Here is an 18,821-nt window from a genome sequence, read left to right as displayed (position 1 = left end):
CCCCACGAAAAAAATTTCCTACTTACCACTTTATTTTCAAAGTCTTTATAAACTTATTTAAGAGGTAGAAACATTAAACCAAATAAAATGCCAATTGGAACAATTACCATATAAATCTAACTTTTACCTCCGTGTAAATAACCTCATAATTTATGAGATTACTCTTCCACGGACAAAATTCCGTATATATATATACATATATCATGTACTTTTTATTATTCATTTTATAACCGTGTGCAAAGGCGTAGTAAAGTTAATTATAACAAAACCTAATAGACTAAAGCTATAATTAATAATCCATGCGAATTTTATTTACACAAAAAAGTCTGAATAAAAATATCATATCCTTAAAACATCAGAGTTTACAAAATCGTCTTCTTGCCACTTTCAAAGAGTGTCTAGCAAAGAAATTGAATGACATCAAACAATAAAAGCAATCAAAATCCTCTCTCGCTCAAATGGGAAAAGATAAAGAGTTACAAGATTCAAAATTCAGGCTGTTCTTAAAAGGAAATACAATACACAACATCTTAGTCCTCGTTCTGACCAATTTTATAATCATCCATCCAGCCCATCAAAAATAGTATTCTCTAAACTAAGAAAACTAATTTGACCCAAAAAAAAACCCCCCAAAAAATGGGGAATGGAAGATGTAGAGATTAAGCTTGTGATGAAACTACAGATACTTCTACAAGGACAAACTTAACCACCAGCTTCCCTGATGTGCTTCTTCTCGCTACGCTTGGAAGATCTTGAAAAGCAGACCACCATGGGTGGCAAAAAAGGGAGCAAATACCAGAGATTCCACTGCCATAAGCTTGATGAGGATGTTGAGGGATGGGCCAGAGGTATCCTTGAGCGGGTCCCCAATGGTGTCACCAATAACAGCCGCTTTGTGCGGCTCAGACCCCTTTGGACCAAGACTTCTCGCATGCTCCGAGGCACCAGCCTGATTAATAAAATCCAAACCAAAGTTATTTTAATAATCCATCTTTATATGATACTGTAAAGATATACAAGCTCATGTCCGGGCAAGAGATAATGGAAGGCAATGTAAGTTTGTTCTACACATTACTTACCTCAATATACTTTTTTGCATTATCCCATGCACCACCAGTATTTGATGCAGATATTGCAATCTGTTAAAAACCCAGAGAGTAGTCAAAAAACATGCACACTCAATCAACATCCGTACAGAGACTATAGTAACTAGTGAATAAATCGTCCTTTAATTGCCATTTTGATGCTCAAAAATTACCTGCACACCGGAAACGAGAGAACCAGCAAGGACGCCAGACAGAGTCTCAACACCAAAGAAGGTTCCAACTATAAGGGGAGTAAGCATGACAAGGGCACCAGGTGGAATCATCTCCTTGATAGATGCATCGGTGGAAATTTTGACACAGGTAGCATAATCAGGCTTGGCATGACCCTCCATGAGACCAGGAATGCTGTTGAACTGCCTACGAACCTCTTCAACCATCTTCAGAGCTGCACTTCCCACACTCTTCATTGTCATAGCAGAGAACCAGTAAGGAAGCATGGCACCAACAATCAAACCAATGAAGACCTTCGGGGTTAAGACATCAACAGTCGAAATAGCAGCACGGCTCACAAAAGCACCAAAGAGAGCCAAAGAAACTAGTGCGGCAGATCCAATGGCAAATCCCTGATCACAAAAAAAGTGGAGGGTTCAATAATGCCTTATATTTGGTAGAGGATGAAGATAAAAAATAAATAAGCAAAAGATTGAAAACTATGAGCACAGGAAATAGCAGTTTTCAGACAGTCCTTTGCAAGCTTAAAAGACAAGCGTAAGAGTAAGAAGAAATAATCAGAATAGCCTCCAACTAAATCAGAAACAATAAAAATTGGGATTTACAGTGCATTTGGTAGGAATTCTCATTAAGTTCCTATCTATAACTGCCATATTATTCTTACTGTGCATAACTAAAACGTAACTTACTATACTTAAGTCATTACCACCAGTCCTTAAATATCTTAACAATGGGAATTGAATTCCTAATTCAAGCTGGGAGTTGAATTCCCACCATTAAAAAGAAATACTAGAAATGGCAGTGGGATAACTAAACCACCACAAATGATGTTCCCATTATACATAAGTAGGGATTGATTTTCATTGTCAAAGAATTCAAGGTAATAATATAGTATAGCAACCACTACAAATGAAGTTCATATTATGCAAATTAAAACTAATATGAGAACTAGAATTAAAAAATTGAATGACCAACCAAAACCTTAATGCTTCTGATGTTACATGATTAATGTTGAAATCCCTGGTTCATTTCACGAGGAAAAAGCCACACCAATTCTAGACCTCTAGAGCAAACAAAGGCATCTAAAGAATTAAGTGAAGCCACATACATTCTTGGGAGGATATTAAAAGGTACCTTTCCAATGGCTGCAGTGGTGTTCCCAGCAGCATCAAGAGCATCAGTTCTTTCACGGATTCGGTGGCTCATGCCAGCCATCTCAGCAATGCCCCCAGCATTATCACTAATAGGACCATAGGCGTCAATGGCCAAACCAGTGGCAATTGTGCTGAGCATTCCCAGGGCAGCCACAGCAATACCATACATTGAAGCAAAGGTAAAACTAACAAAAATGCTGACAGCAATGGCAAAAATTGGAATAATGACAGACTTGTAACCCAAAGCAAGACCAAATATAACATTGGTGGCAGCTCCTGTTCTGCAGGAATCGGCAACATCTTGGACAGGGCTGCAAATTAAGAAAAAGAACATGATCAAGATGGAAACATCAGCCGAAATGCTGCTGTGCAAAATAATTATTTTTCATACCTGTAGGCATTGCTAGTATAATACTCTGTGACAAACCCAATGATTAGCCCAGCCCAAAGACCAACAGCAACACACAAAAACAGCTGCCTGCAAAACCATATCAAGCTCGCAGTTAGAGCAACACTTTTCCTGTTGTTCAAGAGAGTGACTAAAGCAGTACTTGGTGAAAGAACGGTGCATCTAATACAGCATGCCCAAACAATGAAATGAGATAATTGTCGATGCACGAGTCACAACAAGAAACCAAAAACATAAACTACAAAATATTAAATAAAGCCTTGTTTTTCTACTTTAGAAGCTCAATGTGTTTCCTAAGTTATTCTCCTATTAAAGTTTATGGTATTTCATAAGCAAGTTCTGTGGATTTTGTTGTATAAGAAACTTACACAGGATGTATGTGGGAAGAAACTGGACTCGAGAAAAAAGACAAATGAAGAAAATTAAACTGGGACCAGAACACTAGTTTGTTAATTTTCAAGGCCAATTACATTTAGCAGTTAACCATGTTTTGAAATGCGTTTCTGTTTAAAGCATGCATAGATCGTCTTGCAGTTTCGAACAATTGGCAACTCTATTGTAGAAATACACCCAGATAGAGAAAAAAAATCGTCAATTATAACATCATTAACATTTAAGATAATTTTTTGCCAATTTCTACAGAACCTTCATAGCGAGGAACATTTACAAAGACAGACAACAAAGTACATCAAGTTACCAGAAAATATAACATGCTCATCTAATTAATTGGAGTACTTAAGAGTAAACAATCAACACACTTGATTACTAGCAATAGAGAACATAAATCTTACCAGTTCTTTACAAGCTTCTGTGTCCCAAAATTGAAGATTGTGAAAGATGATGGCAAAGCAAGCCAACTAATGATAGCAACCCCCACTGTCATCAGGACCGTGGATATGATAAGTTGCTTTTTCAGTGCTGGTTCAATTTCCTTTACAGCCTTGATCTCGAAGAAATCAGTGGCAAAAAGTGTTGTAATCAAACAAACAAGAATTCCAACAGAACTGATGAGTAAAGGATAACACATTGCAGTGAAATCATGGTTGATTCCGAAGGAGGAGATGGAAGCAACAACAAGGGCAGCACAGGATGATTCAGCATAGGAGCCAAAAAGGTCAGAACCCATACCAGCAATGTCCCCAACATTATCACCAACATTATCAGCAATGACCTAAAAGGTAACAGTTAAGCCAATTATTAGATGCAATAGGAAAAAAAGGAGATCTACTGAATGTTCTCAGCCTAAGTTATATATAATATATTCAGATAATGTCATTGGCTTACAGCTGGGTTTCTTGGGTCATCTTCTGGAATGTTTCTCTCAACCTTTCCTACAAGATCGGCACCAACATCAGCAGCTTTTGTATAAATTCCACCACCAACCCTACCAAACAGAGCCATTGAAGATCCCCCAAGACCATAGCCGGTAATAGCCTCAAAGAGGCCTTCCCAGTCATCGCCATAGTACAACTTAAAGAGATTAATGGCGATGTAAAGCACTAAAAGACCATTTGCAGCAAGGAGGAAACCCATCACAGCACCAGACCTAAATGCGGTAATGAAGGCTTTCCCCACACCCTTTCTTGCCTCCAATGTAGTTCTTGCATTGGCATATGTAGCAATTTTCATCCCAAGAAAACCAGAGAGCACAGAGGTGAAAGCACCAAGCAAGAAGGACAAAGTGCTAAAGACTGCAGTACCAAGTGCAGGTTTGCACATCTTGTGGGCATCATAAGTGCAAGGCTGACTCTTTGTACTGAAACCCTCAACAGAACCCAGAAAAACAAAGATCAGAATTGCAAAAGCAACCATGAAGACCCCAACATATTGGTATTCCGTGAAAAGAAAGGATGTTGCTCCTGTAGACAACCATAATTTATTTAGTATATAGGTATTTTTCTCCCTTCTCAATAAAAGTTAATGAATTAACCATGTAAAGAAAAAAGACTCAAATAGAGAAATCAATAATTATGTGGTTGAAAAGGCATCCTGGTGCCAAAACAGCATACATCAATAATTCAATATAATTATATTTGAACTAGAATTAACACATAAAACATACTGCAGATCAATATATTTTACAATCTGTTATACTTGCTAGCTATAAAAAGCCCCATAAAAATGTTTAAGGAATAAGAGCCAGAAAAGAAAGGGTACTTCATATACTGCCCATGTACGAAATGGGAGCTCATAACAAACTATGTTATTGTTATGGAAGCATGTACAATTATAAGAGGGATGTTTCTATACCAATTCATTTTCTTAACCTTTGAAATGGAAATATGAAAAAGCCACATTGCAAACAATATGCTTTAATTCAAGTTTCTAAGTTTGAATTTCTCTTTTTGGTATCAATCGCTAGGCCATAAAATGAGGCCTACATAATTCTGATCCCAATGCCAGTCTTAGCAAAGCACAATATTTGATATCAATCGCTAGCCCGAGTGTATGCAGATAAGCCATTTGTTATCAATACCCAAATAACATAGTTAGACTTTATTTTTATAGAAATAATAAAATTGAACTGATAATATCAGCACAGCTAGCATATCTTACTTGAATAAAGACCACATCAAACGTAAAGTTTCAACTCTTTGTAATTGTCATAACATAAACAGTTGACAAGACAACATAAAGGTCCAAAAGCATAAAATATCTTAATCAGAAAATAAATATAAAAATTATAAATAAAAACAGAATGCCCAGAAAGCGTTAATCTACGTTCCAAAACGATGCTTCGCAATGTGGTCTTTGGTAAACCTAGAAGATTACATCATCCATGTGCAACACACGTGACCATTGCACTATTAACAATAAGACATGTAAAGCCAAATAATCTTTAATTAGATAAGACAAGGAAACACTGTAACTGCCTTTAGTATTCAAAGTCCAAACCTACACCACCCAGATAATAATTATCGTTTCCCCCACAATTATTACTCTAAACATCCAAAACAAAATTAGTAAAAATAAGAACAGTAACTTTGAAAAAAAAAAAAGAAAAGAAAAAAAACCAGATCTAGCAGCAGAAGAAGCTCATTTCTGCTACGAGAAAATCCAACATTAACATTAAACCTCCATTAAGGAGGCTAAGTAGGGCTGCTCAACCGAGCATCTTAAACTAGGTGATCCAAACTTTTACCTAATTCTTAATAGAGTGTAGTAAAAAATGTAAAAGTTAATTCGAACGTCAATTTTTTACCTCGAAGATTTGAATAGGTACTTTTAAATACGTGACTAGGCAAAAGCTCGATTAGACATGAATAAATTAAAACAAGAGAAAAAAAATACAGATTCAAATTTCTCTTCTTCTAATATTGTTTAGGTTCAAAGTAAAAAGGCTGCGAAAGCTCAAATGATCCAAATCTCTCACATACGAATTCTACAGAGGCTAAAAATAAATTTAAGTTGCAATTAGTTCAAAATATCATCCAATCTGGCCAACTCAAAATTCCATACAAGCACAACTAAAACGCTACGGACACACAAAAAGCTATTTGCAGTAAAAAAAAAGTAAAAGAAGAAGTCTCCAGATCTAAATTAAAAGCTGAAAGATCTGGATTGAAATTTTTGAACCTCACCTTCAGAAATGGCATTCTGTATCTCAGCGCACTTAGTCACAACACTGTGGTCATTAACTCCTTCCTCCTCTTCGATGAGGTAGTCGTTGTAGCCGTTCTTGCTGTTGTTGGACGATGTGCTGCGGTCAGGAGTGAGCTTCACTCGCGAGACCAAGAACCACTGCACCAGCGAGAAGGCGATCCCTACCACGGCGCATATTGGGATCAAGATCTCCGTAGCAAGCTCCGACAGCAGCGCCATCCTCTTCCGTCGCCGGAACCCTAGAAAACTCCGGGTGTCGGCACCCCAGAAAACGCCTGGCCTACAGAGAGAGAGAAAGAGAGAGAGAGAGTTGAGGAAGGAATGAAGTCGTGAAGTGAGGGTGGCAGATGATTTTATATTATCAAGGCGCAAAATGTTTGGGAGTGCACAGTCTGAAAAACACAATTTTACACTCGTTACATATTTACTATTTTGCCCTTACTATAATCAAATAAAAAATCTGGTTGGTTGGATATAGAGGGAATTTCAAGTTGAGCGCGTATTTTAAACGCATTAATATCCAAGTTAAGTTCTTAACATTATACACTAAAAAAACTTCCAATTTATAAATCATTAGAATATAATATATACGTGAATGCCAGTTTTACCTGTACGTATTTTTTGGAGTTCTGTTAAGATTCAAATATTATCATGAGGAGCTTTACTCCAATTTATTTATTTACTTTATTATTAAATTTTAACTTTATACTAAAATAATTATAATGTTTTTTTAATTTAATAATACAATTACAACCATATTCTTTCTAATTTACTTAAATTATAAAACATTAGATCTAACAAATTTAATAACATTAATTTAAAATAAAATATTATTTAAAAAAAGTAAATAATTAAAATATTAAAAGCAAAGATGACGTATATAACGTAAATTTTTATGAACGATAAACACGTGTTTGTTATTTTATAAACCGTCATAATCAAACAGTAATTAGAAGGTACTTAAGTTTAAACACGTAAGGGAGTTAGGTTTAACATTATTTAAAATAAAAAATTATGGGCGCCTAATGGAATTTACAAGTGTATGATGTGGTAGTTATGCCCATAATTATGTGACAAGTAGATTTTTAGTTTAATTTGTATTAATATTTAACTTTTTAATTATCAATCCGTTTCATTTTTTTACCTTTTTTTTTTTGGTAAAAATTATTAATATAATATATATTGTTTGGGGATATAATTAATAATAATATTTATTATTTTTAAAATAAATATAAAAATTGGCTTTTTTTTTTAGTAAAAATAAGTAGTTTTTAATTATATTTTTAACTATTAAAAATATTATTTTAAAATAATCGCACATTGTAATAATTTTAATTTGCACCACCATATTTTCGAAAATTACATAAAGCTCCCCCGTATTGACGACTGCAGCCGAAAGCAGGGAATCATAGCCGGGACGAGGCTTTTGCAGTTTGAGCATGTAAGGGGGAGGATTTCGAGAGGCCGATGACGTCACGTATATAGAATGGCGTGCAACCTTTTACACCGCGATAATTCTCATTTTTCTTATTTTTCAAAATCCTTTCCCTTTAATTTAGGAATTTATTTATTATATATTTTCCAGTAATATTTGAATTTTTAATTTTCTTTTATTTCGTACGCTAAATTTTATTATTATTATTATATAATTAAATTTGTAATTTCGAAAATTTATATTAAATTTATTCCTTTCGGTTTCTTTGGTTTTTATATAATTTACCATACATAATATATGACTTCAGATTAAAAAAAGTCAAAGAACGTGAATGGTTGACTGCGTCTGCCATTGACAACTGACCTGCTGGTTTTGATGCAGTGACTTCAAATCTCTCACGCGTGACACGAGATCAGGAATTTTCTCACAGCATTATTATTATTATTATTTGGGTATAAAAATTAATTAATTTAATTAAAAAATTGAAATAAATTTAATGTAAAAATTTATTCAAATTAAAACTGTTCTGCGGGTTTTTATGGTTTGCTTTATCTTGAAGGCGAAGTGAGGCAGTGGGCTCGCCTCTCAAAGTTGGCAGGCATCCAAGAAAGGTGGGACCCACAAGGTGTGTGTAAGTTTGATTGGAGACTTCATTACACCGCAAAGGACAGTGACAAAAGCCACCTCCATTCTCCACATTTTTTTTAATTTAAGAAAAAATTAATTAATAAATATAAAAAAAATACTAAAAATCATAAGAAAAAAACATATTTATTTCTCGGTGTACTGATTACTCGACGAATAAGACCTTCCATTAATTCTTTAAAAATTATCATTTGCACCCTCTTAAAAAATTTTAAAACATCGTTGGAGAAGATATTGTCGAACTCTCTTTTCATAAGATGTGTATTATTCGGAGGTGAGTTCTGTATTGCATTGTCAATTTTTTCTTTGTATCTTAAAAAAAAACATAAAGGAAACTATATATATATATATTCTCTATCTCTCTTTTAATTTAGAAAAACATTGATGGGCTGAGCTCAAATTGGGTTCATGAGATGGGCCAGAAAACATTGTAAAATTAGCCCCATGAACCAATACTTGTAAAAAGAGTTGTCTAATTTTTCAATAATAATTTATTTTAAGATGAAATAATATTTTATGTAATTACGTAAAAAAAAAAAGCATTTGATAATGGTTTGAGTGGACAATATAAGTTAATACTAATTTTTAACTAATATAAATAATATATTTGGTCAATATTTAATATGCTAAAAAAAAAACATAAGTAACCATATGATTATTACACCCATATTTAATCAATGTTATTGTACGTATTTATAATTATACACTCATAAACGTACTTATTATAGTTTTTTATACATGACTTGCACAGTTTTGAGGTGTATAATAGATGAACATTTGATTTTAAAAAATAAAAACTCATGAAAAGAACAAACAAGAATCGAATAAGAATTTTAGTTGAATATAAAAGTTCATTAGGATTGAATTGTGATGCTGTATGTTTGTTGGCCAACTATGGATATAAGTAACTAAGATAAGATGGCTTTAAAATGCTGTGAGATATTGGTTCCTATTAAACCCATTCAAGTCATTATTTTACTTTGTCCCTGTAAACAAAATTAAGAGGGGGTACATGTGGATAAAAACAGTGTGATATTTAATTTTCTTTTTCTAAGAAAAAATTCTTTTAATGATATGGTGTAATACCCGGGACCGAAAATGGGGTTTGGAATTTTTTTTATTATTATAAAAAATTATATAAATAATTAATTCGATTTATTTTAAGTTAATTTTATTGAAATTTTGAAATAAATAAATAAATTAAGGACAAAATTAAAAATAAATTTAGAAAAAATTGGCGAAATTTTGAATTTGGAGAGTGTTTTTGAAAGAAAATTTGAAAAAAGAGAGTTAAAATACAAAAAAAAAGAAAGTTTTGGCCACATAGGACAGCCCAGTCAGCAGTCTCAGCAAACCAAAACACGCTGCGTGTCAACCCCGCTGACATCGGCATCACGTGAGCGATCCGTGTGCCCAGCGATCCGACGGTTCAAATTTAATCTCGCTCCCGTAAACGATCGAAATATGTTCCCTCTTTAAACACAATTAAACGGTCATATTTAATCCGATCGTGCGCCCTAGATTCATTCTCCGAATAGGATAGATTCAACGGACGAGAGAGGGTCACGCGTACCTGAATGGACGGCCCAAATCGACATGGAGTAAATATTTAAGCATTGCGTTCTAGGAAACCCTAACCCTAGTCGCACATGCCCTCGCCGGAGAAGAAGAACAAGACGCCAGATAAAGAGGCCGACCACCAGCTGCCGCCGCAACAGAGCCATCATCGACTGCCAAAAAAGGTAAAAAGTTTTCTTTCCCACTCGAACTTCGATTTCAAGTCTCCATATGGCTATATTGGAGCAAAAGAGATAGTGGATTAACCGAAAACCACAGGCAAAGCCCAGTGGGGCCGCTGCGACCAAAACCCTAAAACTCCTCCGATGAGCCCCTTCTCGTTTCTGGATTCACACGATTCTTTGACCATTGTGTTCACCGTCTCTTTCTATGCGATTTAGCTGAAGAAGAAACTCCAGCCGCGAAGGAGAATCGGCAGAGTCACCGCACCCGGAGACCCCCTCCTCCGCTGGTAGATTTGATTTTTTAATTTTTCTGGCTAACCAAAGCTTCCTAACGTATTTTTTTACATGGATACGTGCAAAATCAGCTAAAATTGACCAAAACCGGTAAGCCAAGGCGAACTGGCGCTGTGTCGAAATCCTAAAATTGGCTATAAAGAATTTTCAACATCAATTTTAGATTTTTGGAGTATTTTTAGGTACGTGATGAGTATTTTAATTTCTACATAATAAATTGAGAAAATCTGGGCCCTATCAGGAGGCGTAGTGAGTAGTACGACGTTTCAAAATACCGATTCGGTTAATAATCTCTCACTCTATTCTCTGTTACGGTAAATTGAAGATTAATAATCGATAATTGTATGTTTTGTAAAAATTAAAAAAACTCCAAAAATAATTACAGGTCACTAGTGGAGGTAGAACCGGTTAGTTCATATTTGTCATGATTCCTTGTTTATTTTTCTGTACTGCTTAAATTAGTTACTATTATATTGTGCGCATTAAATTGATAGTTTTGATGGTTTTCTCAATTATTTAGTTTATTTGGTTCCTCTTGTATTGCTTATTTAGTTATCTGGTTACTTGGTTATTCGATTATGTTAAACTATATCGCTCGCTTAGATACCGTTTAAATTAATCTATGAATATGTAATGAGATGTTGGTATGTGTTTGATGGTTGTTTTGACAATGAGAATCTATATAAATGAAAGCCTACTGGGTATTTTGGGAAATGATGGACGGACCCGGTACATACAGAACCCTTATGTGTACATTACCTCAGTCGGACGGGGCTAAGAAGTCCCATACTAAAAGGATTTTGGGATATATGGCTCACCCTCATATCAGACAGAGTATCGAGGCGATCGTGTTTTTGGTGCCGATTATCAGACGGGTATAGGAACGGCCGAGTTAATTATCAAATATTGATACTGGGTCTACGAGTAGAAGGATATCCTTATGGACCCCCAAAAGTCCCAGTAAGTAGGTTAAAATGAATAATTACTGATCTTATGCACAAAAATAAAATATCACTTGGTTATTTGTCTTCATAGGTTATTTTCGGAAAAACTTCTAACTGTATTTATGGAGTAAAATGTTTTAGAATTAAATGTATTTATTTAAATCAAGGGTTTCATTAGTTGTTTTGTGATTTTTACCAACCTTCAGTTTTCCATTTTAGTGATTAGTGTGATATTCTTATTAGGTTAGTGTAGTTTATCATTTTATTAACCATTTTATATCAAGAAGACTAAGATATAGATCTCAATTAGTAAGATGGTTGTGAGTAATTCATCTCCCGGACTCTCTTCAAACACTAGTGAAGGTTAACTCCTATGATATATATTTATTTGTTTTTAATTACCATTTGTCTTTTTTATGAACCAATGTAGAAGTGACATTTTATATAGCTCTATTGGACATTCCGATTTACTGTGTAAGAAAAGTAAATTCTAACATTATTATTTGCTTCAGCATTTAAAATATAAATTTATTTTCTTTGAGTTTCGGACCTTTACATATAGTATTAAGACTGATTGATCCATTGTATTAAAATATATGTATCGATTTTGATGAAATTATATAATTAATCTATACTAACATTGTTTTAAGTTAATTTTTGAAAAATACTTGTAATAAACATAAAAAAAATAAAGCGTTTATAAAGGTATCTTACCCATAAAAGTCAATTTGGTACAAGAAAAAATTGAATACGTGCAATATGTGGTGAACATGAAGAGATAATGAATCATTTCTTCAAAGAATGCATCTTTGGTATGGAAGTTTTGCCACTTATAAGTACTGAGTAATTTGTTTGTACCTCATTCTAAAGTTCATGCATCATTTATGATGACCTTGTAAGGGATATACTTGATTTAAAATTAATGAACCAATTCAAACAAGTAAGTTGAATTGTTATTCTTAGTTATGATCTTACAGAAGACATTTAAATGATATAGAAAAGAGTAAAAACTTTCAAGATGGGGACCATGCTTATGTGGATGCAAGAAATAGAAACATGTTATACATAAATATGGGTCTTACCACAAGAAGGTACGCACAAATTAATTTTGATATGTTGATTCATAACTAGGGATGGATAGGCTTGGGGATGATATATCGGGATTGGCATGATAGATTGGCCTTTACAGGTATGAGACGTATACCCACCCTTTAATCTATTTGATATAACTAATACTTTAATATTGAGATATGAGTTTGAGACTGTAATTACAAAAGGACTATAAGATACCGTTAAAATGTGAATGTTTAATCTTATTTAAAAAGCCAAGCTTGTGGGCTACTAGAATGCAATTTATTAGTTAAAAGATATACGAGAGTTATCACAATATTTTTGTTCTTTTTCAATTATTTAAATATATATATATATATATATATATATATATTATAATAAAGTAGTGCATAATCTAGTAAATGAAACATTGTTGATTCATAATAGAAATCTAATTGCTAATGAACCACATAATTTCTTGGCTCCCATGTTTGAGTAGGGAGATGTGTATTTATCCTGATCTATATGTTTTCTTAATTTTTTTTATAAAATAAATTAATATTTATGACCTAAAGATGTCAGTGACTATAATTTACTCTCGGTTACAACTATTAACTTAAATTTTTAACAACTCAAATATATTTATAAAATGTTAACTTTTCATAAACGCTTCTGAAGTAATAACTTTTTACCATCAATAAGCAGTAATGTTTTATGTCTTCAACTACTTAAATAGTTAACTTCGAATTTTACTATGTTTAATTTGGGTATTTATATATATTTTTAACACATTATTTATTTTCACAAATTGCTATAGAGTGTTTACGGCTTATTATTATAGTATAAAAGGTGTAACATGTTTTATGTTTAATAATTTCTTGACTTTCTAAGAGATTTTTTTTTTTTTATTGTATTAGATTAATTAATTATTAACTATTTATGTAATTATTTTTTTAAAACAGAAATAAAATATGAGTTGAATTCCAGTGGATAATCTTGTTAATCAAAATGTTATAAATTATAGTTTATAAGAAAAAATATTAATAACTTTAGTGTTAGTTGCCAATATTGAAGTCATTAAAAATAAAAACTAAAAAATAAATGTATATATATTTATTTAAAATTATTTTAAATGCTGCTCTTAAAATATTAGTTATATATTTAAATAAAACTTATTATAAGATATGTAATCATGTATAGATATATGTTTCAAATAATTTTAAATTTAAATTTGAATTCTATTCAACAAATAAATAAGTAAAAGTTAAAAAATTTAAATGGCCAAATAACAGATGAAATTGGATGGCGCGGCGACACAATCTGTTAATTAAACAGGCCAACTACTTTTTTCCAAGTCAACTTCAATCAGCGAACAAAAACGCTCCACGTGGCAATTTAGGCAATCAGTACTTACCTCAACATGCCGAGAAACCCCGAGATCATGACGTCACCATACGAAAATACAAAATTCCGCTTTAAAATATTTTCCCTCAACCAAATTCGTGCCACGTGGCAGCATTTGTCTTATATTTCCACGATCAATAAATATAATAATTATATATTATTGAATGAAATAATAAATCAAATCATGCATATCTAATAATTAATTAAATAATATAAATTTTTATTTAGAAAATAAATGATTTCAAACTTATCCCATTAAAAAATTTAAATTGTTTATGAAAAGATTTATTATGATTTGATAAATTTTCTGCTTTTCTTAATCTAGAAGAAGAAAAAATATATTATATAAAATGGAATCCGATTCCTTATCCAGAAAAATTAATTAACGGAAATCTTGTATTGTTTTTTTTTTTAAAATTGGGAATTTTTATTATAATATTTATGATACTTAAAAAGGATTTGGATTTATTATTATTTTTTGTTATTTTTAGGTTGTCAAAATCGAAATCTTAATCCAAGAAATTTTGATAATTATGAAGTTAATAATCTCGTATTATCCTAATTAAAAGCAAATGATGTTTGGATAAATGTGTCGACGTTTCCAAGAAAATTTTACCAACGATTTTGGTTTCTTCTGCATTCTCATCGTATAAAACTCCGTTCTTTCTCCCTTATTCAATACAGCCTCTCTTTCCTCCATAATCATCGAAGTTTCAGAAAAATGTCAAAAGAAGAAGAGGCGTACGTTGGATCCATTGACCAAGGCACCACCAGTACCAGATTCATCATCTATGACCGCCATGCCCGTCCTATTGGATCTCACCAGGTCGAGTTCACTCAGTTCTATCCCGAAGCCGGGTACTCTTCATCTCTGAACGAATCTAAGTTACTTACTTCGAATTATTACACGGAACGATCGATTTACTTGATTTTCCCCTCGATTCAAATTGATCTATGTATGTACAAATGAGAAGCGGAATACATGCTTATGGTTTCGTCTTTTGTTTTTATGTAGATGGGTGGAACATGATCCGATGGAGATATTGGAGAGCGTGAGGGTGTGTATGGCAAAGGCTCTGGACAAGGCAACAGCTGATGGCCACAACGTGGATGGTGCATTGAAGGCGATTGGATTGACCAATCAGAGGGAGACAACTCTTCTTTGGAGCAAATCAACTGGGGTTCCTCTTTACAAAGCTATTGTTTGGATGGATGCTCGTACCAGTTCTATTTGCAGGTAAACTATTCCTTTCTCTTCAGAACTACATGTTGTTCTTTCTGTTTCCAGTTTCGATCAGTTGTAAGTCAGCTTTCGAGTTTCTATTTTCGATTTCTGTGAGTTGGGTATTCCTGCTTTTTCTTTCCTTTTTTCTTTTTTAAGTATATGGTCGAATTATTATTACTTTCTCAAATTTAGCGTTATTGGCTTTGCTGCGGTTTTTGTTTTCTTTATAAATTTTCTCCAACTTTTCTTGTTATTTGTTGCTTTGGTTCTGATTTGGGTCGGATTCTTTTTATAACTTTAATTTGATGCAGATGATTTCCAAAAATATGGCTTTCACTTCTTCCTTAATTTGGGGATTTGATTTGATATCCTTTTTGGATTTTTATCAGAATGGAAAGGGTTTTTTAAGCTGGAATTTGTCAATTTCGGTGGCATTTGGCTTTATTATGCATTTGTAGCCTAGGAAACTATTGCTAATGAGTGGCAATTTCCATTTTAGGAAACTGGAGAAAGAATTACCTGGAGGGAGAACCCATTTCGTAGAGACCTGTGGTTTGCCAATTAGCACTTATTTTAGTGCAGTGAAGCTTCTATGGCTGATGGAAAATGTGGATGATGTCAAAGAAGCTATCAAGAAGGGAGATGCTCTGTTTGGAACTGTAGACACATGGTTGATCTGGAATTTAACTGGCGGTATAAACAATGGATTGCATGTTACGGATGTTTCTAATGCATCAAGGACGATGCTTATGAATCTTAAAACTCTAGACTGGGACAAAACTACGTTAAACACCTTAGGGATATCGGTGGAAATCTTGCCTAAAATTGTTAGCAATTCAGAAGTAATTGGAAAAATAAGTAAAGGTTGGCCAATTACTGATGTACCCATTTCAGGATGCCTTGGTGACCAACATGCTGCAATGTTGGGTCAATCTTGCAGAAAAGGTGAGGCGAAAAGCACATATGGAACTGGTGCCTTCATCCTTCTAAACATAGGTGAAGAGATAATTCTGTCAAAGCATGGACTCCTCAGTACATTAGCCTTTAAGCTTGGTCCAAAAGCACCAACAAACTATGCTCTCGAGGGATCCATTGCTATTGCCGGAGCTGCAGTTCAGTGGTTGAGGGATAGTCTTGGGATAATAAGTAGTGCAAGTGACATTGAGGAATTAGCATCCCAGGTTGAGAACACAGGTGGGGTATATTTTGTACCTGCTTTTAATGGATTATTTGCTCCCTGGTGGCGTGATGATGCTCGTGGAGTTTGTATTGGAATCACAAGATTTACGAACAAAGCTCATATTGCTCGAGCTGTGCTTGAGAGCATGTGTTTTCAAGTGAAGGATGTCTTGGACTCCATGCACAAAGATGCTGGGGAGAAGGGGGAGGTTAAAAATGCTCAAGGGGAATTTTTGTTAAGAGTGGATGGTGGTGCTACTGTTAACAACCTCTTAATGCAGACTCAGGTTTGGCCTTCTAGGACTGTTCAAATTCTGCAATTCAACCATTTAACTTTCTTTTATAGTTATTCTTATTGCCTTTTGAAGTTCTTATTGTCTGGCTGTTCTATTATTCTTTATACTTAAGCAGTATATGCTTGTTTTCTGATTGTTGTTTTTTTTCTCTGGTTTTATCCTGCCAAAGCGTATGCTAGTTGAGTGATCTTGCATGGACAATGAAATGTTTCATCTGATGCTTCCTCATACTTCATCGAGGATTTCTCATTTTACAAAATTTTCAGGAGTATTTTGATTACATGTTTCTCTGATTTTGTGTTTTGAATAAGAATACTTAGACATTCTTTCTTCTGGTGCGTCTCTTGTTGCACATGAAGGGTTATGCTCTGCTACCTTTATTTTCTGATAATTATTATTTATAACAATATTTGAGAATGAAATTGAAATTTTGCAAAAAATCATCATGTTCTTGTAATTTACAAGTAGCACGGTCGGTTCCCTTATTCAGCATGTTTTTTAGTACCTGTAACCTTCCAGAAAGTTTAGAACTTCCTTATATTCACTGGTCCTTGACACGTGATGGTAATGTGAGTTCTAATCTTATCATGTGCGATGTCCTTCCGATATTACAATATTGTTCTGTAGTCTCTGAAACAATTTCCAATACTTTTTAGTATGAATTTGAGTTGTTATCTCTCAATTGCATCTTTGTCAACTGTGTGGATGGTCTGTAAAGGTATAGTTACCTGTTGATTTTTCTTCTTAGATAGTTTTTTTTTTCTCTTCTGTCTTCATGACACTGTTAATTTCTTGCCCGAGTTCAGGTGGCAGTGCTATGTGATTCCATACACACACATATATATTCAAAGATTCGTCATCTTGTAAATGGGTTTTAAGTGGCAATCATTTTGTTGTAATCTCCTAAAAATATCTGCTAGTCGTTGTGCATTAGTTTTGTGAATATTTCTTCTGAACCTCTAGATTGCACCAACAATTGTCCTAGTATTCTAATTTACAGTGGGATTTTGTTGCTTGTTTCTCTAGTAGAAACCAATCTAAACATTACATTCCCCTCGATAGGTAGAATCTCTAATTATGCAGGACATGTTTTATAACTGTGAAATCTAGGCTGATATATTGGGAAGCCCAGTTGTGAGACCGGCTGACACTGAGACAACAGCTCTCGGAGCTGCATATGCTGCTGGTTTAGCCGTCGGAATATGGACAGAGAAGGAGATATTTAACTCGGAGGAAAAATCTAAGACATCTACTTCATTCCATCCTGTACTAGAGGAGGAACTGAGGAAGAAGAAGGTGGAGTCTTGGTGCAAGGCTGTTGAAAGAACTTTTGGCTTGGCTGACCTTTCTCTTTGAACAAATGTAATCACGTTCCTGCTTCTTTCTGTAATTTTTTCTTGGCTGTCCAAATACCCTTTATTTATTGAAATGAATAATGATTAGTAATTGTAAATTTTTGACTTTGCAACCATGATGATTAAAATTTTGAGAACTTAAATTTCTTAATCTACCAACTCATTTGTCTGGATCCAAGGAATTGTCTCTGTTGTTTAATTGTATTTCATTCACTTGCTCATGTCAAGGGTAGATTTGTTTCTTGATGAATTTACCCATCATTACTATCTTCGAATTGCTTCCTCTCCCTTGTCCCACACACGCGCTCGCGCGCACATAAATAGTGTGTCGGAGTAATCTATTCATAAATTACGGACAATTATAAATATAATATTTAATATGATTTGATAATATATTTATATTTACGAATAAGATTGAACTCTAAAATAAAAAAATTATAAAATTTTTTTTTTATAATTTTTTTCAAAATATATATTAAATATTTTATAAAAAAATATAAAATCTTTAAAATATTTTTAAAATTTAAATGTCATTTTATTTTAATAAAAAATTTTAATTATATTTATTACTAAAGAGTACGTGCCCAAAACTTAATGAAACATAAATTTAATTCTGACCAAGCTAGTAATTATGACCAATCTAATCATTAATGCACATTAATATTATTATATTAATTTTATTTTTATATTTAAAAATTATTTAATTTATATATATTAAAAATTTTAAATAAAAAATTATTATATATATTCATATTAAATATAAAGTAAATTTAAAAATGTTAATGTACCTCAGTTTTTTTATTTTTACT

General features: G+C 33.2%; 2 protein-coding genes across 2 annotated transcripts; one reads left to right on the top strand and one right to left on the bottom strand.

Moving 5' to 3' along the window:
- Window positions 1-428: 428 nt before the first annotated feature.
- LOC110821062 (pyrophosphate-energized vacuolar membrane proton pump) lies at window positions 429-6,785 on the bottom strand. The gene is given in 9 exon segments (XM_022050760.2): window positions 429-790; window positions 792-949; window positions 1,080-1,139; window positions 1,259-1,669; window positions 2,412-2,742; window positions 2,823-2,909; window positions 3,632-4,011; window positions 4,125-4,699; window positions 6,422-6,785. Coding segments are annotated over 9 exon segments (2,331 nt in total). The 5' UTR covers window positions 6,663-6,785; the 3' UTR covers window positions 429-702.
- A 7,748-nt stretch (window positions 6,786-14,533) lies between these two features.
- Window positions 14,534-18,185, top strand: NHO1 (Actin-like ATPase superfamily protein). The gene is made up of 4 exons (XM_022050848.2): window positions 14,534-14,815; window positions 14,973-15,194; window positions 15,682-16,648; window positions 17,768-18,185. The coding sequence occupies exons 1-4, from the start codon at window positions 14,679-14,681 to the stop codon at window positions 18,011-18,013; spliced, it is 1,572 nt and encodes a 523-aa protein (XP_021906540.1). The 5' UTR covers window positions 14,534-14,678; the 3' UTR covers window positions 18,014-18,185.
- Window positions 18,186-18,821: the final 636 nt, after the last annotated feature.

This window comes from Carica papaya, chromosome 5, assembly GCF_054855325.1.
Source record: "Carica papaya isolate Zhongbai chromosome 5, ASM5485532v1, whole genome shotgun sequence".
NCBI classification, from domain to species: Eukaryota; Viridiplantae; Streptophyta; class Magnoliopsida; order Brassicales; family Caricaceae; genus Carica; species Carica papaya.
The sequence above is the reverse complement of the archived record's forward strand: the minus strand, read 5'-3'. Positions and strand labels throughout refer to the sequence as shown.

Excerpts from the sequence above, each read along its gene's own strand:
- NHO1 (XM_022050848.2), top strand. The coding sequence starts at position 14,679 with ATGTCAAAAGAAGAAGAGGCGTACGTTGGATCCATTGACCAAGGCACC. Across the intron at positions 14,816-14,972 it reads CAGTTCTATCCCGAAGCCGG|ATGGGTGGAACATGATCCGA; the intron begins GTACTCTTCATC and ends GTTTTTATGTAG. Across the intron at positions 16,649-17,767 it reads ACCTCTTAATGCAGACTCAG|GCTGATATATTGGGAAGCCC; the intron begins GTTTGGCCTTCT and ends TGTGAAATCTAG.